This window comes from Nyctibius grandis, chromosome 21, assembly GCF_013368605.1.
Source record: "Nyctibius grandis isolate bNycGra1 chromosome 21, bNycGra1.pri, whole genome shotgun sequence".
Taxonomy (NCBI): domain Eukaryota; kingdom Metazoa; phylum Chordata; class Aves; order Nyctibiiformes; family Nyctibiidae; genus Nyctibius; species Nyctibius grandis.
This window is the reverse complement of record NC_090678.1, coordinates 3,387,619-3,411,682: the sequence shown is the minus strand read 5'-3', so window position 1 is coordinate 3,411,682 and position 24,064 is coordinate 3,387,619. Positions and strand designations below refer to the sequence as shown.

The 24,064-nt window shown below is 45.4% G+C and overlaps 1 protein-coding gene across 1 annotated transcript in view; it reads left to right on the top strand.

The window, feature by feature from the left end:
- The window catches only part of C21H1orf21 (chromosome 21 C1orf21 homolog), a 141,671-nt gene that overhangs the window by 107,186 nt on the left and 10,421 nt on the right, over positions 1-24,064 (top strand). The window contains exon 4 of the mRNA XM_068416970.1: positions 21,243-21,319. Within this exon, the coding sequence (XP_068273071.1) occupies positions 21,243-21,319 (77 nt within the window). The remainder of the gene's footprint in view (positions 1-21,242; positions 21,320-24,064) is intronic.

Below are 24,064 nucleotides of genomic sequence, written 5' to 3'. Positions count from 1 at the left end.
GCCTGGGAGAAGAGGCCGACTCCCACTGCGCTACAACCTCCCTTCAGGTAGTTGTAGACTGCAATAAGGTCACCACTGAGCCTCCTCTTCTCCAGGCTAAACACCCCAAGCTCCCTCAACCGTTCTTCGTGGGTCAGACCCTCCAGACCCTTCACCAGCTTGGTCGCCCTCCTCTGGACTCGTTCCAAGACCTCAAACATGTCAGTTTAACTTGTGTTTAGGTTTCTGGAAGCATTTCAATTTTAAGAGAACCCCCCCTTTGAAAGATACTCATTCCTCCTGGTACCCTTCTCCTGGGAGCAGGGCTTAGTGCAACAGGTAGGCTCGCTGAAATGAGTAGGACTGGCTGTGGCTGAAGATATTGTACCCTACAGTAAGTAAATATAAAACCCACACTTCTTAAGGGTGTGTCTGTGTAAACACATTTTTCTTGGAGATATATGTATTGCAGAAGGTGTCTCTGCAGTTCCACCTAATTATGAGACACCATTGTTGTGTATTTTATGAGTGCTTTGAAAAAATTAGCAAAATCCATTAATACTGTGGTCGGTGAACTCATCTGAAATTGCCTGACGACGCTGTTATTTATACCCAGTGGAAAAATCAATAAATTTAATCCAAGGTAAAACTGTCTGGCTCTCTAAAGGCGAAGGCTGCCTTGGTTGCTGAGGCCTGGAAATCATTGCCTCATGCTAAGTGAATAACATCCAGCAGTTGTGTGGCTGAACCTTCCAGACTGATTTGACTCACGGGGACCGAGTATCTAAATGAAGTGTATTTGTCATGCTGCAGTCCTACAGGATTAAGAGCGCTTGGATTCATTTGATCTGGTGCATTCCAACAATATTAAAGAAGTCCATTTTTAATTGTGCTTTGCACCTTGTATTTTCCTGGCTGTGGAAGTCCAGCATCTTGCCTTTTGGAAACTGAGCTGTGATACGACAAATATTTCTGGCCAGTATTTCTAGCTCTGGCAGGGCTTGAAGAATTCTTGGCTGGCTTTTACAGTAGGCTGATAGCTTAGACCAAATATAACAAGAGGCAGAGTACAGCATGTAGAATTAAATCATGTTACTTGTTATTATATTATTTTTCTTGTCTTGAAATTATTCACTGTATTCTGGGGTTTGTGATAAATAGTCATTCTAAAATGTTTTAATCAATACTTAGATGTTAAATATTTTTAAACTAAGCATCTGAAAGATCCTTTTGTCTTTGAACAAGACAATTATGCTGTGAAATTTGCTTTCGGAATTCATGTGGGAAATCCAGCTTATTGAACCTTTGGGAGGTAGGACTTAACTCCTGCTGTCTGTGGTTTCTCCTCTGGAGCCTTCTTTGCAGCCATGTCGATGGGCACTATTTATAATCACGCAGTGACACAGGTTGCATAGTTTGAAGTCTTTGCAAAGGTACCTCATGGGTAGGAGAAAAGGGAAGGAGAAGGCTATCATGTGAATGCAAAGCCATGGATCGACTACAATAGAGACATATTTGTTCCTCCTCACAGTAGCATTCGTACATAAGTAAATAAAGGCTGAGAAGGTAGGAGTGGGAACAGAGGAGGACAGCTAATGGTGCACAGCTTTCCAAAGAGGTGAGCTTTGAGGTGGAAACCAGGAGAGGAAGAAGGTTTCCCCTGGCCATGCCGCCTCCCTGGTGCATTGGCTTTGGCTCTCGCCGGGCTGCACAGCTGTTTGAGGCAATTGGCGCGAATGAACCCTGCAAAAAAGACTTAATGTTTTATTTTCAGGCAGATCAGTGAGTTAATAGGACTCCTTACAGGGCCAGACAAGTCCTACTCCTGGCAGGAGTATACCAGAAGTCCATGGCTGAGACCCTGTTAGTGACAGACCTCAGTCAAATGGCCATAAATTGACTGAGACCACACTCTTAATGAGAGAGGGACCTACCAAGAGGTAAATAAATACCTTTCGGTATTGAAGAATATTCTCTGAACATAGATTGCATTATTAATGCTGACCAGAGGTTCTGATCGGTCCAGGAGACCATGTGCTGAATGTCCGTGGAGATGGCTGTAGAGCTCCCCTGGGTCCCTTGGGGGATCTGGGAGGCCAAAAGCTGCCCTTCCAACAAGCTCGCAACAGCGCTGCTAATATTAATTGAAAGTGATTTTAAGCTCCAGGAATTTGGGGCTTAAACTAAACTCTGAATTTGAGGATTAGGAGGAGACCACCTAATCATCTAAGTGTTTGTCTTCCCAGATAAGCCTTGACAACATCCTGAGTGTCCTCTGCATCCACTGGCACGTTAGCGAGTTGCTTAAGGTGCCCTTTCAGAAGTGAGTGGATGGGGGAAATAGCTGTGCACCAGCTGGGTTCGAAGCTGGTGTAATCACGGAGGGCTCACTTGGTGCTGCCTGAGCAGCAGATGGGCTGGAGAAGAGAGACCATGGGCACAGGAGCTCACAGGTTAGAGGAAGGTACACCTGTAAGCAGTGCACGGCAAGGCCGTTGCATTTGCTGAGGCGTTGCCCTATACATAGTGACAGAAAAGCTTTGGTGGTCTTAGAACATTGATAGGACAGTGCAGTGTTACTACCTGCTTATTTATAGCTGCAAGTTTAGGGTGATGTGTGACTGCCCATGTTTCGTTTGGAAGAAACGAGTAGAGGAGTCTTGGCTGAAAGGAGTGTATTTCCTTCTGCTCATTACACTCAGTTGGTCACTGTTGGTTTAAGTGAGGTTTAAACATCATAAAATGTGCCCCCATTTTGTGTTCCCCCATCTGCTGTTTGCCCTTCCTTTCTCCAGTGAAGGTTATTTTATCAATCCTACCTATACATGGCACAGGCTTCTTGAGGTGGCCTCCATGCTGTTCCTGTGGCTGGTTGGTTGCCCGTCTTCCCCTTTGGCTTTCCTTCCCTGCGTGCGTTACCCAGCTGTTTTGAACATACATTCATTGTTGTGATATTTAATAGCTGCAAAATTAGTCTTCAGCACATATGGTCTTCTGCTGGAAGAGTCATGCAGACCGTGATTCAGGAGAGCAGCTTTATGGGCATAACGGTCAGCCAGTCACTAGCGGTGTTGCCCAGGGCTCAGTTCTGGGGCCGGTGCTGTTCAATATCTTTATAGATGATCTAGATGTAGCGATTGAGTGCACCCTCAGTAAATTTGCAGATGACACCAAGCTGGGTGGGAGTGTCGATCTGCTGGCGGGTAGGAAGGCCCTACAGAGGGATCTGGACAGGTTGGATAGATGGGCCGAGACCAACGGCATGAGGTTCAACAAGAACAAGTGCCGGGTCTTACACTTCGGCCACAACAACCCCATGCAGTGCTACAGGCTGGGGGAAGAGTGGTTAGAAAGAGACCTGGGGGTGCTGATCGACAGCCGGCTAAACATGAGCCAGCAGAGTGCCCAGGTGGCCAAGAAGGCCAATGGCATCCTGGCCTCTATTAGGAATAGTGTAGCCAGCCGGTCTAGGGAAGTGATCGTCCCTCTGTACTAGGCACTGGTGAGGCCGCACTTTGAATCCTGTGTCCTGTTCTGGGCCCCGCACTTGAAGAAAGATGTTGAGGTGTTGGAGCGAGTCCAGAGGAGGGCGACCAAGCTGGTGAAGGGTCTGGAGGGTCTGACCTGCGAGGAACGGCTGAGGGAGCTGGGGGTGTTTAGCCTGGAGAAGAGGAGGCTCAGAGGTGACCTTATTGCAGTCTACAACTACCTGAAGGGAGGTTGTAGTGGAGTGGGAGTCGGCCTCTTCTCCCAGGCAACTAGCGATAGGACAAGAGGACACAGCCTCAAGCTTCACCAGGGGAGGGTCAGGTTGGACATTAGGAAGCATTTCTTCTCAGCAAGGGTCATTAGCCATTGGAATGGACTGCCCAGAGAGGTGGTGGAGTCACCGTCTCTGGAGATGTTTAAGAAAAGACTTAGTGCCCTGGTCTAGTTGCCATGGTGGTGTCAGGGCAATGGTTGGACTCGATGATCCCAGAGGGCTCTTCCAACCTGATTGATTCTGGGATTCTGTGATATGCACCATTGACCTAAGGGGAATTTAGACACCTTGGTGAGATGAAATGGGCTCTTAAGTGCTTTGCATATCCAGGAGCAAAGTGTGGCCTGCCTGAAGTTTACATTGGGAAAACTTTTAACAATGAATTTAAGCACATGATTCTTTAGGGACATGCTTCATCACGTCCCGTAGCCTCAGTGATGTGGGAGGCTGTGCTTTTAATGAGCAGAGTCAGGGAATGAGAGCAGTTCTGCATTTCACTGGTAGGGCAAAAAGTGATCCTGACACACAGTTCATACCTCAGTTTGTTTCCAAACTGCTTTTGCAATCCTTCAGGTTGAGAAATTTGTGTAAGGGTTGTCAGATTTGGGTGCTAAGCACCAAGCACGGTGTTTCCAGTTGTCTTCATAAAAATTATACGATGTATTTGTTGGTATTCCTGCTGGAGTTGATAAGCTTGCTTGAAGGTCAAGTGTGCATCTTGCTAGGTCTTGCTAGGTCTTGATGTTCTAGGTCTTGTCAGATCTCTAGTCTGTTTTTAACAGTTTACAATATGCTTCCCCGAGAAAGGCCAAGGAAGGAATACTTATCATGGGTCTCTGCTGTGGGTTGGTCAAAAGTTGAACGTTCGTAGCACGGAACGAATGATCTAACATGGTCTTTTGTTGAACGTAGGTTCGTCAGCCCTGATCGCTGTGGCTCTGCTGCTCTTCGTTTTGCCAGAGAGATGAACGAGTGAGAAATATTAATCACAGCTTTCTGATTTTCATGTCAAAATAGATTTTATTTCTTAATGTTCTTAGTAGCAATCAGGGAAGGTTCTTGGCCTGTTGCGGCTGCTGTGCTTTTATATGGCTCGTAGTGTTATAGAAAGGCAGAGGGATTATGGGGCTTTGGCGACTTTAATAAAATCTGGGTTTGCTGTTAGGACTATTGATGTGGTATATGGTTTGAATTAAAGTTCTCATTATCACATTAAGATTAAACAAAGAGTTAATTAAGTGTAGGGAAGTAATTGAATGTTAGTACTGCAACACTGCAGTGAAAATTGAGACAGTATTTCCATACTAAACTCTGGCTTTCTCCTCGTTGTGAGTACCGTGCCTGTGAACATGCATCAAAGTACACTTCTGACTCAGGCAGAAGGCTTTATGGTTGGCAGTGCTGAACCTCTTGGTAGTAACGTGCCGGTCCATCGTTTTCTGAACATCCCTGTGATGGGACAACCCTACTAAATGTTAGAGGTGCTTGTTTTATCTTTGCACTCACCTGACTTGAAAAGAAAATAGAGTGTGTGTTAAAACTTGGCGTCTGCAAATGGCTGGATATCAACTTGTAGACTTGAAAGCTGGTTTTGATTAGAAATAGCAAAATGGACATGATTTAGGAATGCCTGTTTTGCTTGTTGCATGTGATTTTTGTTCATTTTGGGAAGAGCTGTTGGACTGTGAGTCATGGAACATGTGGATAATTTACTTCTGATAGTTCTGTTAGCACCAAATAATTCTTTCATTAAACAATCCAAGGTTTGAGGCAGGAGGACAGATCATCACCACCAGCTTTTTGGCTTGAGAGAGATCTTGAGTACAGTACCACAAATTTTATGTACCCGTTAGAGAAGTTGAGCTCTGCTTATTTCTCCTTCACTATTTATTTACCTCGTTTTTTTTGAAGTATGAATGCACAGTTTACAGATGTCCCCTGTATATGTGGTAATAAAACTTAGTGATATTTCAGCGGCAAATCATGATTTTCAGTAACAAAATGAGTACATTCAGAGAGGGCTCACAGAAGCTGGAGAGATTGGAACCGGAGCTGCCTCTGCTTTTGAAGGAAGGATTTGATCCTCCCCAAATATGTGATCTAACCTGGTTTTCAAAATAAATGTACTTTGCTTTTTTAGGGAAACCTCGTCAGTAAAAATAGTTGGTAGAGCCACGTGCAGCTTCCGTCTGTTTGCTTACGAGCCTCAGATAGGGCTGCTGCCGGCAGAGAGATGCCATCTCTGAACACGGTAGGTTCATCTCGCTGCTTTGAGATACCGTGTGAAAAACAGGAGCTGCTTTTTGCTCTTAAATATGGCAATACATGTGATACATCCTGACTTCAGCGGGGCTTTAAATACCGTGACCGAAATTGGAAGCGTGCTCTGTAGGAGAGATGTAGGCAGATGGGAAAGAGCCCAGAGCAGGGAGTGACAAGAATAGAAGGTTTAGCAAACGTAAGCTGTAGTGGAAGATGGAAGGAATTGATTTGTTTAGCCTAAAAATACAGAAGGAAACGCAAAGTCACTCAATATGTAAAAGGTTGCTTTAAAAAAAGGCATAACAATTGGTTTTTCTCCATGACCACTGAGAGATGCAGGAAGACATTGGCGAAGGATTTAAGCTGGGTGGTAGGATAAACATTTGAACTTTTAAGGAAGTGGCAAAATGAAAGACAGGCTGTTGAGAAAACCTGCAGGATGGGAGTTTGGAGAACAGGTTAGACAGAAATCTGTTGAAGTGGTTTGGATATGCGCCCTCGGGTGAGGCAATTAGGTGATATTTTGAAATATCTTCCTTTAGTAGTGGTTGATACCATGCGAAGCTTCCAGGAGACTAAGCTTGTAGAGTTTCACAGTGCTATTTCACATTCTGATCAAAGAGCCATTGAAATCTTGGGGGCAAGTGAAGGATTCATCCCTGGCCAGCCTGATCTCACATGGCGCATGAGACCTCCTTTTCCATGGCCAGTCCCTCCCAAGGGAGCAGACACCGTATCCCAATGTTGGCCTGTCTCATGGCCATGCTGCTGCTGGGATTGATGCACAGCAGCCACGCTCAGCTGCCACCAACATTTCCCTGGAGAAAATATTTGCTGCTTTCCGGAAAAGGTGGGCAGAGCTTGTTGGGAGTCTTTTTCATGTCCTCTCCCACCTATGAAGGCTGGTTTTGGGAAGAGGCGATGCAGAAGGCGAGATGATGGACACATGAAAATCAGAGTGGACAGTAAAGGGCATATCAGACCCACAGTCATTTTGGGACTCTCAAATATGTGTTGGACATCAGTATTTCCAGGCCTGTAATTGGATTTTAAGTTAGTTCTTCACCCAGTATTGGCTCGAATATCTTAGAATCATAGAATCACAGACTGGTTTGGGTTGGAAGGGACCTTGAAGATCATCTAGTTCCAACCCCTCTGCCATGGGCAGGGACACCTTCCACTAGACCAGGTTGCTCCAAGCCCCATCCGACCTGGCCTTGAACGCTGCCAGGGAGGGGGCAGCCACAGCTTGTCTGGGCAGCCTGGGCCAGTGTCTCACCACCCTCACAGCAAAGAATTTCTTCCTAAGATCTCATCTCAATCTCCCCTCTTCCAGTTTAAAACCATTCCCCCTCGTCCTACCACTCCATGCCCTTGTAAAAAGTCCCTCTCCAGCTTTCCTGTAGCCCCTTCAGGTACTGGCAGGCTGCTAGAAGGTCTCCCCGGAGCCTTCTCTTCTCCAGGCTGAAGAGCCCCAACTCTCTTCCTCTATCTGCAACATCTTGAGTATCCAAAGCTATTTTTATTCATCCTTGATGGAATATATTTACTTATTGGTGCCTCTTTTTGCTAACTCTGAGGAGACATGCTTATTTGTCTGCTCTTTTTCCAAGGAAACTCAGAGGAGATAAACACTTAGAAGCCCAACCTCCATTACTGATTTAAATGGCTTATAAAATTTTTAAACTGTTTATGGTTGTCTTTCATTCTGATGTATGTCATGTCTGTTCTCAGTATTACTCTCAAATTAGTTTGGAGAATCCAGACAAAATTCATGCTTATGCAGCTGAGGACTGGAAACTCAATAAGCAAGCGGGCTGCTATATTCTCTGTGATATTATTTCACATTATTTTTTCTGCTGTTCAAAACTAACAGCTAACCAAAACAATGAAAAGATGGTACAAAATACATAAAACAGATTTCAGGCTCCTCCTGCAGCCGTAATACTTCTCATGTGTGTCATAGTGCATGTGTCACGTTTAATAATATTCAAACTGTTATGTGCTTTAAAATGTACATTTTACCCACGCTCGCTGAAATTTGTCTTGTAGCAAGAACTATAACTTCATTCTCTTGGGCCTTAAATCTTGCGCCTTGTGCAAGTTTGAGAATTAATGGAAATAAAACAGACGTTGAGAGGAGCAAAATACAGACGTTGAAAATATCTTCCAGCAATGGCATTTACATAATTGCAATCTACCAAAAAATCTAAGAATTTGAGCCTTGGACAGTGCTGGGAGAGGGAGAGCTTATTGTAGGGGATTCTTGCTGGTTTGGAACATGTAGTAATATGTTTTTTCTTTCCCCTTCGTCAGCCGCACAGCTCCGCGAGTGGGAAACGCGGTTAGCCGGCGGTGTCCGTCTGCATGAGCACACGGCGTGCAGTGTCTGATGTCCCACATGGCCGGAGGTGTTTCCCATGATGTCAGCCTGTGGGAACTGGAAACACATTGTGGGAATAACTGGTGTGAAGAAGGCCTGCGTGTTAGCGGGACACATGGAGATAGTTGTTGTATTCATTTTGTTGTCTGACCTCCGAGGAACGGCTGAGGGAGCTGGGGTGTTTAGCCTGGAGAAGAGGAGGCTCAGAGGTGACCTTAGTGCAGTCTACAACTACCTGAAGGGAGGTTGTAGTGGAGTGGGAGTCGGCCTCTTCTCCCAGGCAACTAGTGACAGGACAAGAGGACACAGCCTCAAGCTTTGCCAGGGGAGGTTCAGGTTGGACATTAGGAAGCATTTCTTCTCAGCAAGGGTCATTAGGCATTGGAAGGGGCTGCCCAGGGAGGTGGTGGAGTCACCATCTCTGGAGGTGTTTAAGAAAAGACTGGACATGGCACTTAGTGCCATGGTCTAGTTGCCATGGTGGTGTCAGGGCAATGGTTGGACTCGATGATCCCAGAGGGCTCTTCCAACCTGTCTGATTCTGTGATTCTGTGATTTATGCCATTGCTTTATACATGAGACTCATCTCTATAGGCTGTGAGTGCCCAAGGATCTTTGTATTGATGAGTAGTGCTACTCGCAGTTTTCTGTCATCTCACACTTTTCAGGGTTACCTCAATCAAAATGTCTTGCTGACATTTTTGGCTTAACTGTGTCTTCATTTGCACCATATTTTCTAATTAGTTCAGTTTTTCTCTTCTCTTAACTGTAAACAACAAACCCAGAAAGACTTTTTCTTTCACTGCTTTCCCTTGTTCTACCCTTTGTAAATCTGAGGTTTGAACAAGAGGAAAAAAGTATCTTGTGTATATGCTGCAAAATCCCTCGTTAATACTGGGTTAATGGGATACTCTCATTGTCCTAACATCTAGGAGGATCTCAGTGCACTTCGTGGACCTGCTTGGATATAATAAGAAATGTGTAATAGTCTACTCAAACTTGCAATTTGCAGATAAAAGCCAGCAACCAGTGTAACTGCAGACTCTACAAGAGCAGGCACCATCAACATGCTGTTGTTTTGCAGATGGAGGGAGCCAGGTGTTATTTTTAATGCCTCCTCCAAGTGGCTGTTTGATGGTCACCATCTTTTTGACGAGCCTAACCTAAAATATAAGGCAAATCTTAGTATTAAGGCAGTGAGGTAGTGATGTGCACATGGGGAGTTATCAGTCTTGGTTGGTTTTGACAGTGCAGGAAGATCTCAGGAGGCTTCGCTTGCCTGTGCCTGATGTGGAGGCATCTCTCAGGGAACTGATTTTCCAAAGGGCAGGTGTAGAACATGTTCCAAAAACAGGCTGAAAAGGTGCAATTTTACCTTAAGAAAAACAATGTTCCAAAAATCACTACAGTCGCTGAAATATTAAGCCCAGCTGTTTAAAAAGCCACAAAACAGGGCACATCTCATCCTCTAGATACGTTCTCTCATATATGTTTGAAGGGCATAAAGCTCTTCAAAACCATCCCAATAAAAGCTCTGCAAAAACTGTAGTAGCAATAACCTGCTTGCCGTTCCAGCCAAGTACCTTCTTGCAGCAGAAACTAATGGATACATGCCCTGCTGCAGACGGGCTGCCTGATACACCAAGTTGCTCTCAAGACCATCTACACCATTTATTCCTGGCTATAAATGTTGCACAGACTTCACGCAATACTGTTGTTTCATGCTTGATGCCAGCTCTTTCCATGTTATTACACTTGGTGGAAAAGTGCCTTCAGGAGACACGCATGAAAAATTGAGAGCATGAGTAATATATACATTTACTATAAATAACTGTATTTTTCTAAAAGCTTGTTGAGTGAGAGAGAGAATAATTGATGACACAGGCTTAATAAGCAGAAAGTTAATTTTTGAGCCAGGTTTTGTTATCCAGGGTGGCTGTACAATCCAGAAGAACGATATACCTGCGAAAGAGCAAGGTTAGTTGCCCTTTTTGTTGCCAAAAAAACCTCTGAAGTTTCCTCAAGAGTCAGTCTAGTCTTTTAAGTTATCAGTAATGCAGTTTTTGACTTTTATCCATCTATTTTTTATTTGCTAGATAAAACCTTCAGCCGCTCTGATGTACCAAAGCCATTAAAGATCTGGTATATTAATGAGAGTTGGAGAGCAGGTCTCCTTTCTGCCCATAGCATTTCATTTGCAGTATTTCTGGGTATCTTTCAATGTACGCAAATATTCTTCATGCCCTCAAGCAATCTCATGTCACCTTAATTTCTGGTGTGTGTAACTGTTGAGGGACAGTTTTCAGCCTCTTGCGAAATTGTTTGTAGAGCGGATGTTCCTCAACACGTTCCTCCCTGGCAGTGTTCAAGGCCAGGCTGGATGGGGCTCTGAGCAACCTGGTCTAGTGGAAGGTGTCCCTGCCCATGGCAGGGGGGTTGGAACTAGATGGTCTTTAAGGTCCCTTCCAACCCAAACCAGTCTGTGTTTCTATGATTCTAACTTCATTTTGCAAATTGCTTCCCTTTGGAAGTCTTGGAGACGTGTCCCTTCCGTTGCTTCCTGCTCATGTTCCCATTGCCTGTGAAACGCAAGGTTTTATTACATGGATAAGTAAGGCTCCTGCTGAAGGAGCAAGATAATTTCACGTTTGAAATTAGACTTCATGCAGCGCTGTGGATACAGTGGTTTTGGCTTTATTTATGTCTGTGATGGTTGTTACCCTGGCTGACCTTTTGGAGTCCCATGGAGGCTGAAGGAACCAGAAACCCCTGATGTTTAGGGCAGTGTGAACCTCTTATTTCAGACCGTAGGTGTTTTTCAAGTGATCCCATGTCTCAGTTTCTGTAGGGGACACCTTGAAGTTAGGCAATCTAAGAGTAGAAAAGAACTTTGAGCTAGAAATAAACATTTTTTATTTTTCTGGACCTTGGTGTCACAAGCCATATAGAAAGGAGAGGATTCAAACATGTGGGGTGGTGCAACTGCAGAGCTGTGAAAGGGAACAGGATGGCAAGGTGCAGGTCAGAGTTTCCCTGGAGGATTTATTGGTCATACTTATTTATCATTTATGTTCCTTATTTGTAATTTCATCTGTTTACCTGCCTTAATTTCCCATCTTTGTGCCAGCTGCTCCCATGTCTAAATTTCAGTTCATCTACAGCCTTCCTGGTGTTTGATTACTAGACAGAATTAATTGGAGTTACTGTAACCAATTAGTCCAGACTTTCTAATGTTGACTGGGAGGGAGGAGGAGTTGAAAAGCTGATGGGGAAGTTAAAAAAAATGTAGATATTAGATGTAGTAAATACTAATGCCCTTTGGAAACACTTTAGTGGTGGAGATTTCCCCTCTTTTTTTTCCCCCTGCTCTTGAATGACGTTCTTCATCAAAGCTCAAAGGTTTTGGCTGAGGGTGAACTATATTTAGATACTGCAGGAGAAGTCCTGCAGCTCTCTCCAGAGGGAGCTTTTTCCTTCCTCTTTCTTTTCTTTTTTTCCCAACTTTACAATTCTGGTTGGATTTTTGAGATGTTTTGAGATCCTGCAGCTTGACTTGAGTGCAATGGGCATGTTAGATATTTTTCTAATCATCCTTTCCCCCCCCCCCGATCAGTTTTTAACATCTCAAAGGCATTTAAAAAAGCAACTAGAAATTAGTTACTGCACCAGTTCATCTTGCTTTCAGCCAGATATGCAAACAGCTGATCCAAGAAAAAAAGCAGGCCAGGTGGTAACCTGGACAGAAAGCAGGTAACCTCAGAAGGGATGTCCTTGGAGAGAGATCGATATCGGAGAGCCAGCGGGGCAAGAGCTGAAATGGGGCCAAACCTGCAGACAAAGCAGGTTTGTTGCCCTGCCTCCAGCCAGTGCTGCACTGTACGAGGGGGTTGTTTGCCTCCTCCTTGGAGGGGTAAATTAGGCTCTGTTTAAACCACTCTCAGAGTTTGTAGCATGTTCTCAGCTAGTTCCCATTTTCTTTTTTCTTGGTCTCCAAATTCACCCCGTTTCCTTGTAATCCATACTCTTCTGTAGCATCATTTCATTCTTCTTACTCGCACTTGCCCTGAATTTCTCTGTTGCCTTCTTTAGTGGATTATCCGAGTCTGGTGAAGGATCCTTGTAGGTTGTATTTATTTTGTACAGGCACAACAAGCATTTCTCTTTTGTCTTTTGAAGGCCTGGCTGAAAGCCACCTTGCACTCAGTTGAAAGACTCATGTTGACTTTAAGCCAGGTCTTGCTGAGCAAGATGCAGAGGTGCGTGCATGCGTGTGTGTGTGACTGGAGCTGCTATAGCAAAATTTCCCAGTGATAGCCAGGATGGAGAAGCTCCGTTAAGCGGCTCGTTTCAGGATGAGGCCTGCCCTCTGGAGCAAATTTGGGAAAACCATGGACCTCTGATGAAAGATTTTTCTCTGCCAAACCTGGGTTATACTTCCAGCATCAGTGCTGACTCACTGCGTGATGTTGGCTGGGTTTGCAGAATCTGATTTTTTTTGCAAAATAAATGCCAGGCGCCGTGTCTGCTTCTGCCTTTCCTTTGCATGCCTGAATGGCCACAATTTGAGCCTGAAGTCTTCAGGCTTCAGTCTCTCCCGCTGTTACTTGGGCATAAAACTCAACAAATCTACTCAAATTTTTTTTTCCAGTGTCTAATTTATTAAGAAAGATACTTTATCACGGAATCACAGCCTGGTTGAGGTTGGAACGGACCTCTGGAGGTCATCTGGTCCAACCCCCCTGCTCAAGCAGGGCCACCTAGAGCTGGCTGCCCAGGACCGAGTCCAGACAGCTTATATCTCCAAGGGTGGAGATATTTATAGGGGTAAGGCATCATGGACAAATCTTTCATGCTTAGTTGAGGAAATTTTGGCCCAATGCAGCAATAATATTTATTAAAATATTCCATTTAAGACTAAGAAACATGACCTCAAGTTTCATTCAAATTGGAAATAACAGCCATGTCAGGTCCTCATTCTGAAGACCAAGGTGCTCCAGGCAGCAGGATGGTAGCACTTGGTGAAATGGACAGGCTGAACATTGGTGTTGCTTCAAGTGCCTCAGTTACAAGGTGCTCCTTAAAACTGAGTTCCCGTGGTGGATCACAAACAACGTTTTCTAGGAGCCCGGGGCAAGACGGGCGTCAACAGTGGAGCGGTGCCAGCACCTGTTGACTTGTGTCACAGTTGAGTGTGCAGGAGTCATCGTGACTGCATCCACGGTCACAACCACCTGGGAGGTATGTTGGAGAGATCAGGGGAGTTTGTTCCGATATTGGCTCTTCTCATGACAGTTGCCTGTAGAAGGTTGCTTTTAAGAAAGGCTTATTTTGGAAAGGTAGAAGGTCCTTCTGATGACTGTGATGATAATGGCTTTCTTAGTTGTCTTCTCACCATGAGCATCTATTTCTTTGTCTCTCTTTGTGTGTGTGCCACGAAGGTTAAATTCATTACTAAGCCCTGGCTTTAGGGTCTGGTGTATATTTTGGAGCCAGTGTGCATCTGGAGCACACTGTCCAAAGCTCGGTGTGTGCAAACCGAGCTCCTCTCCAGCCTGGTTTCCAAAACTGAGCCTACACAGGCACCCATCTCCATCATCAGATGAGTCCATGATTTTCATCATCCCTCATGCCATGCATAGGATCTCGAGAGGAGGAGAAGGGACTCCCTGTGTTAGCACCATCCAACGTACCTGATCCATACTGTGCCTTTCCTCACCACCAAGTGTGCCCGAGAACCCCTTCTGGACAGCACAACGTGTACACATTATAGCAGGGATAATGGGATTCCTCGGATGAAATTGGATCCGAGAATAATCTTCTTTGACCAGCATCTGAGGTTTTTCAATGCTTGATTTGCCCCTTCATTAGAAAGTTACCCTAAATAACATTTTCAGGTGGTTTTCCTTCCAGGTAGCTAAGAGAAAGAATCACAGAATCACAGAATCAACCAGGTTGGAAGAGCCCTCTGGGATCATCGAGTCCAACCATTGCCCTGACACCACCGTGGCAACTAGACCAGGGCACTAAGTGCCATGGCCAGGCTTTTCTTAAACACCTCCAGAGATGGTGACTCCACCACCTCCCTGGGCAGCCCCTTCCAGTGTCTAATGACCCTTGCTGAGAAGAAATGCTTCCTAATGTCCAACCTGACCCTCCCCTGGTGAAGCTTGAGGCTGTGTCCTCTTGTCCTATCGCTAGTTGCCCGGGAGAAGAGGCCAACTCCCACTTCACTACAGCCTCCCTTCAGGTAGTTGTAGACTGCAAGAAGGTCACCTCTGAGCCTCCTCTTCTCCAGGCTAAACACCCCCAGCTCCCTCAGCCGTTCCTCGGAGGTCAGACCCTCCAGACCCTTCCCCAGCTTGGTCGCCCTCCTCTGGACTCGCTCCAACACCTCAACATCTTTCTTGAAGTGCGGGGCCCAGAACTGGACACAGGATTCAAGGTGCGGCCTCACCAGTGCCAAGTACAGAGGGATGATCTCTTCCCTAGAAGAAAGAGGCTCTCTTCCTGCCAAATGATAATATAAAATAATAAACGCTCGTGTATGTATAAAGCAAGGAAACTCAAGTAAAATCTCATAGGTCGGTACTTCTCTCTTATTCACTCTGATGCATCAAGACAATCCATGTAAAATATTGTTACCCGATGCTGGTCCTCGTAACTGAGGGAGGTAAAAAGTGCTGGGCTGGCATATTGAAATTTTACATCTCCTCTTTCACACCATTTCTAACATGCATTTGGTTTCCTTCTTTTCAAATACGATTATTTTAAAGAGTAGTGTATGGTATAAAAAGAAAAAAAATACTTCATTTTTTCCCTGAATGATTTTAATGATGAATTGCATGGCTCCAGAAAGCAGTCTGAAAGGCGCTGGGGGCTCCTTGGAAGAGAAGTGTCATCCTGATATGAATCAGGAATATCATTTTATAAATATTTGAATAGCTGTAAACTACCAATAGTGAGTAAAATGTGATCGCTCTCTGGAGAGACCCTTGATGTTTGTATCAACTTTGATATATTTTAGTAGCAAATCTATGGAGACAAATTAATCTTCAAAATGATACTAATTTGGGGGAATGTGCCACCTTCAAGCATCAGTGACTCCAAGCTACAGTTGCAAGTTGGCTACTTCAGTCTTTTCCAAATTAAAGAAAAAACAGCCTTGAAACTAAGAACCCCATTTTACTTACACGAAGTTTTACTGGTTTTTTAATGGATTTTTTTCCCCCATTCGGTTGTATTATTCTAACTTTAGAGGAAGAACAATTAAAGACCAGAATGTGACTGTAAGTTAATGAAAATTAACTGTTAGATTAGGTAGTAGAATTGTTGCTGTCATCTTTAATTGATTTCTTCCCGGACAATTTAATCAATTAAAAAATGCATAAAATAATGTATAGTCTCTTCATTAAACATGTTAGCACTTCTGGAAGCATCTCTTAAAAATCAGCCCTTCTCTAGCAAGCCGTGAGTGTTAAGAGAGTTGACTATTAGAGTCCATCGGTGGCAGTCGTATGAAGAAGCGAAATACTTCAACTGAAGTTCACGTGTCTCTAGAAATGGGTTTGGAAGAGGGGAAGCATCATGGGAAATGCTGACAGATATTTAATTATCATGGCAGTGGTGGTTGTTGCTGCATTAATAGCATCTGGCAGCAGAGTCACCGCCATCTGTTAATGCCCTGCGATTCTGATACGGTCCATCCTTTCTGGAGGAATTAACAATAATTAACGAATCTATCGAATGAAATCACCTTGGGTGAATGACAGCTTTACCTTGATAATGAGTAATTGGAAAATAATGGGGAGTAGAATGTCCACTATTTGCCTTTTTATTATAAACCAGCTAATGCCATTATCTGAGTACAGCATCCTGGAGGGTTTACTTTTAAGCTTGTGGTGTGAGACATCATTTAGTGCATCGCCTTTAAATAATCCTTATAAGCAGAGCTAGATTAAACCCAAACTTGTGCATCTGAATTTCTATTTGCAACAGATTAGGACTCTAAACTGAGTTGCGGTTCTGCTGATGCACAGTAACTTATTTAGTGTTAAATAAGGGAGAAAATGTAATTTAGACTGGCAGAAGTGACAGCCGGCTAAACATGAGCCAGCAGTGTGCCCAGGTGGCCAAGAAGGCCAGTGGCATCCTGGCCTCTATTAGGAATAGTGTAGCCAGCCGGTCTGGGGAAGTGATCGTCCCTCTGTACTCGGCACTGGTGAGGCCGCACCTTGAATCCTGTGTCCAGTTGTGGGCCCCGCACTTCAAGAAAGATGTTGAGGTGTTGGAGCGAGTCCAGAGGAGGGCGACCAAGCTGGGGAAGGGTCTGGAGGGTCTGACCTACAAGGAGCGGCTGAGGGAGCTGGGGTTGTTTAGCCTGGAGGAGCCTCAAAGGTGACCTTATTGCCATCTACAACTACCTGAAGGGAGGTTGTAGTGGAGTGGGAGTTGGCCTCTTCTCCCAGGCAACTAGTGATAGGACAAGAGGGCACAGCCTCAAGCTTGGCCAGGGGAGGTTCAGGTTGGACATTAGGAAGCATTTCTTCTCAGCAAGGGTTATTAGCCATTGGAAGGGGCTGCCCAGGGAGGTGGTGGAGTCACCATCTCTGGAGATGTTTAAGACAAGACTTGACATGGCACTTAGTGCCATGGTCTAGTTGCCATGGTGGTGTCAGGGCAATGGTTGGACTCGATGATCCCAGAGGTCTCTTCCAACATGGTTGATTCTGTGATTCTGTGTGTGATTCAACCCAAGTCAAGTCAGCCTGGAAGAGCAATCTGACTACGTTAAAACATTTCAGGTTTCTTTATAAGCTTGATATTAGAATCTAGACTGTTAATTTCTGATGAATCAGTTTGCCTTCAAGGTGATGGGAAAAAAAAGTATTCTATTTGTTTGTATTTGGAAGAATTATTTTTGAATATCTATTTTTATCAAAGCCAATATTTTGGTCAGTGTAATGAAATATGGCTGCCGTAAATAATAGCTATAAACAAAGCGACGAGCCAATCTGAGGCCTGGTTAGGCTTTATTTTTCTCCTGACTCCTCTTTTTCTCTTAATTCCTGCTGAGCAACAGATGGAGAAGGTGGCATACTCTCTGCTTAAATAGAAGAATTGTAAGTAAGAGATAATTGAGGTGTGTTAATTATCAGAAGCAATAGGAGAGAAAGAGTAAACCTGGGGATCCTGAAGTCAAGTAAACTGGGATTCTATTTCCGTCTTCCTGGGTGAGTCAGTTAATATTCTGAATATTGCTCTGGGACTCACGGAGAGAAGGCAACGTATATTTTTCTTGTGTCTTTCTATTTGTTCCTGGGATTTGTGCTGATTCCAGCTCCTGATAGAGCTGCGCTGACGCCAAACCACAAGCGGAGGTGTGGAAAGCTGGGTTTGCACTGCCGTGATTTCTTGCAGCTCCCGACGCAGGAGCTGTAAATCAGAGCTTCCCTTCCCTTTTAATTGGGGCAGCGGATTTGCAGCAATTTTTTTGGTGGGGAACAGTCTGTGCCTCCCACGTGATGGTATGCAGACACAGAGGACAGCCCCAAATTCACCTTGTGTTGCGGTAGGTGGGCAGGAGGTGCTATGGCACCGCCGGACCATCCAGATGTGCCATCCCAGATGTGTAGTGCAGACCATTCCTGGTTTCTGCCTCTGCGTTACTGCAAATAAACTGATCGAGCGTATTTGAGGATAAAGGCAAGGCTCACCTGGTGCATGAGGTTGGGGTTTAGCTGATTTCTGGTTTTGGTGTCTTCTCCATGAGACCTGTCCCTCTCTTTTTATTTTGCTTGGCAGTTTTACGAGTCATACATCAGCTCATGTGGGTTGTATGGCTGTGTACATGCATGTTCACCACACACACGTACATAGTCATCCCCAGTTAACACTTAAAATTAGAAGATGCTTTGAAAGCAAGTGGTTTCGTCTTCTGTTCTGCTGCTTTGACTTGACATCATGGGATGTCAGCTCAGAGGGTTGTGATCAGCGGTGCTCAGTCTAATTGGAGGCCTGTAGCTAGTGGTGTTCCCCAGGGTCAGTACTGGGTCTGGTCCTGTTTAACTTATTCATGAATGACCTGGACAAAGGGGCTGAGGGTACCCTCAGCAAGTTTGCTGATGACACAAAGCTGGGAGGGGTGGCCGATCCCCCAGCAGGCCGTGCCGCCATTCAGCGAGACCTGGACAGGCTGGAGAGCTGGGGGAGAGGAACCTCATGAAGTTCGACAAAGGCAAGTGTAGGGTCCTGCACCTTGGGAGGAATAACCCCACACACCAGTACAGGCTGGGGTGACCTGCTGGAGAGCAGCTCTGCAGAGAAGGAGCTGGGAGTTCTGGGGGACAAGAAGTTCCCCATGAGCCAACAGCGTGCCCTTGTGGCCAGGAAGGCAAATGGTGTCCTGGGGTGCATGAGGAACAGTGTGGGCAGCAGGTCAAGGGAGGTTCTCCTGCCCCTCTACAGTGCCCTGGTGAGGCCACACCTGGAGTAACTGTGTGCAGTTCTAGGCCCCCCAGTTCAAGACAGACAAGGAACTACTGGAGAGAGTCCAGTGGAGGGGTACGGAGATGGTCAGAGGGCTGGAGCATCTCTCTTAGGAGGAGAGGCTGAGGGAGCTGGGTCTGTTCAGCCTAGAGAAGAGCAGACTGAGGGGGGATCTTATCAATACTTACAAATACCTTAGGGGTGGGTGTCAAGAGGAGGGGACCAGACTCTTCCCAGTGGTGCCCAGTGGCAGGACAAGGGGCAACGGGCACAAACTGAAACATGGGAAGTTCCATCCGAAAATGAGGGAAAACTTCTTTACTGTGAGGGTGCCAGAGCCCTGGCACAGGCTGCCCAGGGAGGGTGGGGAGTCTCCTTCGTTGGAGATATTCAAACCTGCCTGGCCACGACCCTGTGCAACGTGCTCTGGGTGACCCTGCTTGGGCAGGGGTTGGACTGGATGATCTCCAGAGGTGCCTTCCAACCCCAACCAGTCTGGGATTCTGTGATTGTGGGCAGGCAGTGGCTGGTGGGATGTAACAAACATACAAGGACGTTGGTTAAGCTTGGAAGAAAGGTTTGTTTCTCTCTCACTGTTATTTTCATGCAAGACACCATTTTCTGTTTAGGAGAATATGCATTAAACAGTGTTAAATATGCTGAGGCAGTTGATGTTTACGGCCCTTGTAGAATTATTCATTAAAATATTAACTGCTAGACAGCCTCTTTTTTTTAACTCAGTGATTTAGTAGCCCTCTTACAAATCATGTTGTGTGAATCAGACATTCAACGACTAAATAAGACAAAACAAACCCACCAAAATTACCCACAAAAAGCCCTAATTCTTGGGTTTACATTTCTGAAATTGTCACGGGCATGACGTGCCGGAGAAATTCAGATGGATTTGTGGAGCGGGTGGGCTGTAAGGTTTGACTCAGCTCTCCCATCTGCACCAGCAGCTTTCCCTAACGCGCAGCGCTGGGAAGATCTGGAAGGGGCCGTATCCTTCTCCGGGTTTTTGCAGACAGTTATGCACTAAGCTTTGCTTTACAGAAACTTTTGGCATGAGGACAAGATGTCACCTTGAAGTACTGTAGTGTAGCCAGCCGGTCTAGGGAAGGGATCGTCCCTCTGTACTGGGCACTGGTGAGGCCGCACCTTGAATCCTGTGTCCAGTTCTGGGCCCTGCACTTCAAGAAAGATGTTGAGGTGTTGGAGCGAGTCCAGAGGAGGGCGACCAAGCTGGGGAAGGGTCTGGAGGGTCTGACCTCCGAGGAACGGCTGAGGGAGCTGGGGGTGTTTAGCCTGGAGAAGAGGAGGCTCAGAGGTGACCTTATTGCAGTCTACAACTACCTGAAGGGAGGTTGTAGTGAAGTGGGAGTTGGCCTCTTCTCCCGGGCAACTAGTGATAGGACAAGAGGGCACAGCCTCAAGCTTCGCCATGGGAGGTTCAGGTTGGACATTAGGAAGAATTTTTTCTCAGCAAGGGTCATTAGCCATTGGAAGGGGCTGCCCAGGGAGGTGGTGGAGTCACCATCTCTGGATATGTTTAAGAAAAGACTGGACATGGCACTTAGTGCCATGGTCTAGTTGCCATGGTGGTGTCAGGGCAATGGTTGGACTCGATGATCCCAGAGGTCTCTTTCAACCTGGTTGATTCTGTGATTCTGTGATTCTACTGGCTCTTAACTAAACTCTTTTTCCCCTCCCAAGCTGATTTTAAGATGTTTTTAATGGTCTGGTTCACTGCAGAGGACATGGTTGTGTTCTTGTCCATAAACACGTTCTCGTTTGCTTCCTTGGGCCCTTCGGGTCCAATGTTCTGGCTGAGCAGGCCAAGTCTGCCATCACTGCACTCCTCACTCGCACGTTTAACGTGTGATTTCTCCCACATACGCTTTCCACGTGACGTTAATGTTTCTCACCTCTGTTCTGAGCAAGCCTGCAGGTCTGGGGTGACTCTGCAGCTTTGCCTTGCTCTGTTAAAGGTGCCAGTTGGTGGTGTTATGGGTACGACTCTACGAGGAGCCAAGCTGCAGCTGTACACCTCGTTTTCCATGGACCACTGGAGAGTTATTATCCAGCGCGGTGTTTGATAGCTCCAGATCCCAGATGGATTTTGCCCGGTGACCCGGAGGCAATCCCCCAGGACACCGAGCCCCTAACATTTAAAAATTTCTCGCTCAGGGTCATTGCATCGATTGTGTTGCCTTTAATTTCATTTTTGATGAGCTATTCTCATTCGGTTGTACAGGTAGAAGAGCCTGAACCCAGCACAGCGTGACACCATGATGATAAATGCCTGTTGTGCTTTGTGTGCTTCATAGATACTGATGGTATCTCTGTTGTGTGTTTTTTTGTGTGTTTCAGGAAAAAAGTGCCAGTTCAAATGTAAGACTTAAATCCAATAAAGAGATCCCAGGATTAGTACATCAACCCAGAGCAAAGTAAGTTCAATTTATGGGTTTTTTTTTAAATTGTAATACAAATAAACACAGGATTAAGCAGTATCTGTGAGATACCCAATTATTGCCTAGCAAAAACCAATTGGAGCCCTAAAACCATGCTCAAATAAAACAGGTAAGGTCACCTGTGTCCTGATGCCAGTGACACAGTGGGGCAGCACTTGTGCCAGCATCCCTGCAGCATCCTCTGCTCTGCACAGCTGAAATGCAGGACTTAAAAATGTGTGAGCTGCATCTTGCCGTGCCTTATAGGAGTAGCATACTGTGTTATTTCTCATCTTTCCATATGTCTTACACATAAACAAAATTATATATGCCCTAGTGTTCCTAAATACATCAGTTAAGTTCCCAGGGAAGTATTTACTAGCTCTTGGCTTAGGTTAGCAGCTATACTGGTGGGACTAGGAATGGTGAAGTACTTCTATTTAAAATGATCAAGTTGTTTCTTAAAGTGAGGGTTGTTTTGTAGCTGAGAGTTTCTCCATCCTCCGCTCGCAGCCCTGTGCAGTACCCTGGCTGAGATCAGTCAGCGTTACGTATGCCATGAAATATTTAACTCCTGTGGCAGAGCTGGTTATTGATATTAGTAACTCATTTCTTATCTAAATCACCGTTACGTTTTAATCGCTAATTGAATTGAGAATAACAGATTACACGGAGCCGTATATCGGGTTCATAATGAAGAAGTGATAAAGCTTTGCTGTTGGATTTTGAACAATAGCAGAACTGCTGTTCTTTATGCCATGCCTTCAGGGCACTTATTAACTTAAACTTGCTGCATACCAAGTGCATTGTACGTGGTTTCAAGTCTGGAAACTTCAATGAGTTGACAGTATAATTCAGCCTCCTTTCAAAAGGAAAAAATCGAGCGCTTCAGAGGTAATTGCAAAGAAGTTCATGGTAGGGAGGTGGAGGTAAAATCACCCTTCAGCAAAGCTGTACCTCATTGTTGTGGCTTAGCCCTTCCCAGCAGGATCAGAAATGTATTTATGACGCTCTCTAACAGGACGCTCATCAGCCTGGGCTAAAAAAGGGCCGTTTCTTATGATGGGTCATCTCTTCTGGTGCATCCAAGGCAGAGGGACTGCATGGGGTCATGGGTCCATTCTTTCATCAAACTCCAATTTTAGAAGGCCCCGCAGAAATCAGAACTGACCTTCGTTCACCAGAAAGCCTAAAGACATTGCATTAGCAGAGGTAAATGTTTCTGTCCCAGTCCTGCAAAAATAAGGACATTTTTTGGAGAGTTACAGAACGTAACGTTGGATCGTTGGGTGAAACCTCCACTGTTTGCCCAAGCCTCTGCTGTTTACCCAACGTACCATTGGATTTCTGTTTATAAAGTGGCTACATGTGTTTGAGTTGCTAATCACCAAGTCAGCAAATATCTGTTATCATGTGCAATTTTTTTTTTAAGGTTTATCATCTGAAAACCATGACAATTCTGACTGCAACAGGGGGTGGCGTTGGGTGGAAAAGGGCTACTTAGCTAAAAGAGCAGAAATGAATAGATAAATCATTGGATACATCTTGTAGGATCGTTCTTGTAGAAGAGGTGTTATTCAAAACCAAACATGGACTGTGTACCAAATTACAATTTTATGTACAATGGAGGCAGTTTTAAAATGTTGGCTGTAAAAGTAAGGTTGTGAGGGCTCTTCCCAGTTGTAGGGGGATTCTGATTTTTACATCTAGAGTCCCTGGAATCTAAAACCAGTGTAGATGGGGAGCCAGCAGCAGATGTATGGGGGTCTTTGACAGAGGTCGAGGGGTTGGTCCTTCCTCTTCTCACCTAGTGCTGGTACCTTCCATATGTTCATGGGGCTTCATCCCTGCACTGAGCTCTTGGGCACTTCCTCTGTTTGTTCATCCTCAAAACTGACTCAGCTGACATCTTTAGCCAGAGAAGTGATGACATATGCCCCATTAAGTATATTGACATGGTCATAACTCAGGGAGTAATGCAGCCTGAAGCATAAAATGAAAGAAGTAGTATTTCGTACTATTTTTATCTTCCTAGATCATGGAATCATAGAATGGTTTGGGTTGGAAGGGGCCTTTAAAGATCATCTAGTTCCACCCCTCCTGCTGTGGGAAGGGACACCTTCCACTAGACCAGGTTGCTCAGAGCCCCATCCAACCTGGCCTTGAACACTGCCAGGGAGGGGGCAGCCACAGCTTCTCTGGGCAACCTGGGCCAGTGTCTCACTACCCTCATCATAAAGAATTTCTTCCTTATGTCCAATCTAAATCTCCCCTCTTAGTTTGAAATTGTTGCCCCATGTCCAGTCACTACAGGCCTTGGTAAAAAGTCTCTGTCCATCTTTCTTACAAGCCCCAGTTATATACTGAAAGGCTGCTAGAAGGTCTCCCCGGAGCCTTCTCTTCTCCACGCTGAACAACCCCAACTCTCTCAGCCTTCCTTCATAGGAGAGGTGTTCGAGCCCTCTTGATTATTTTTGTGGCTTCTTCTGGACCTGCTCTAACAGGTCAATGTCTGTCTTGTGGTGGGAGCCCCAGAGCTGGATGCAGTGCTCCAGGTGGGGTCTCACAAGAACAAAGTAGAGGAGGAGCATCACCTCCCTCGACCTGCTGGCCACGCTGCTGGTGATGCAGCTCAGAACACAATTGGCTGGGCTGTGAGCGCACATTGCGGGCTTGTGTCCGGTTGGTCACCTACCAGTATTTCCAAGTCCTTCTCCGCAGAACTGCTCTCCATCTATTCAT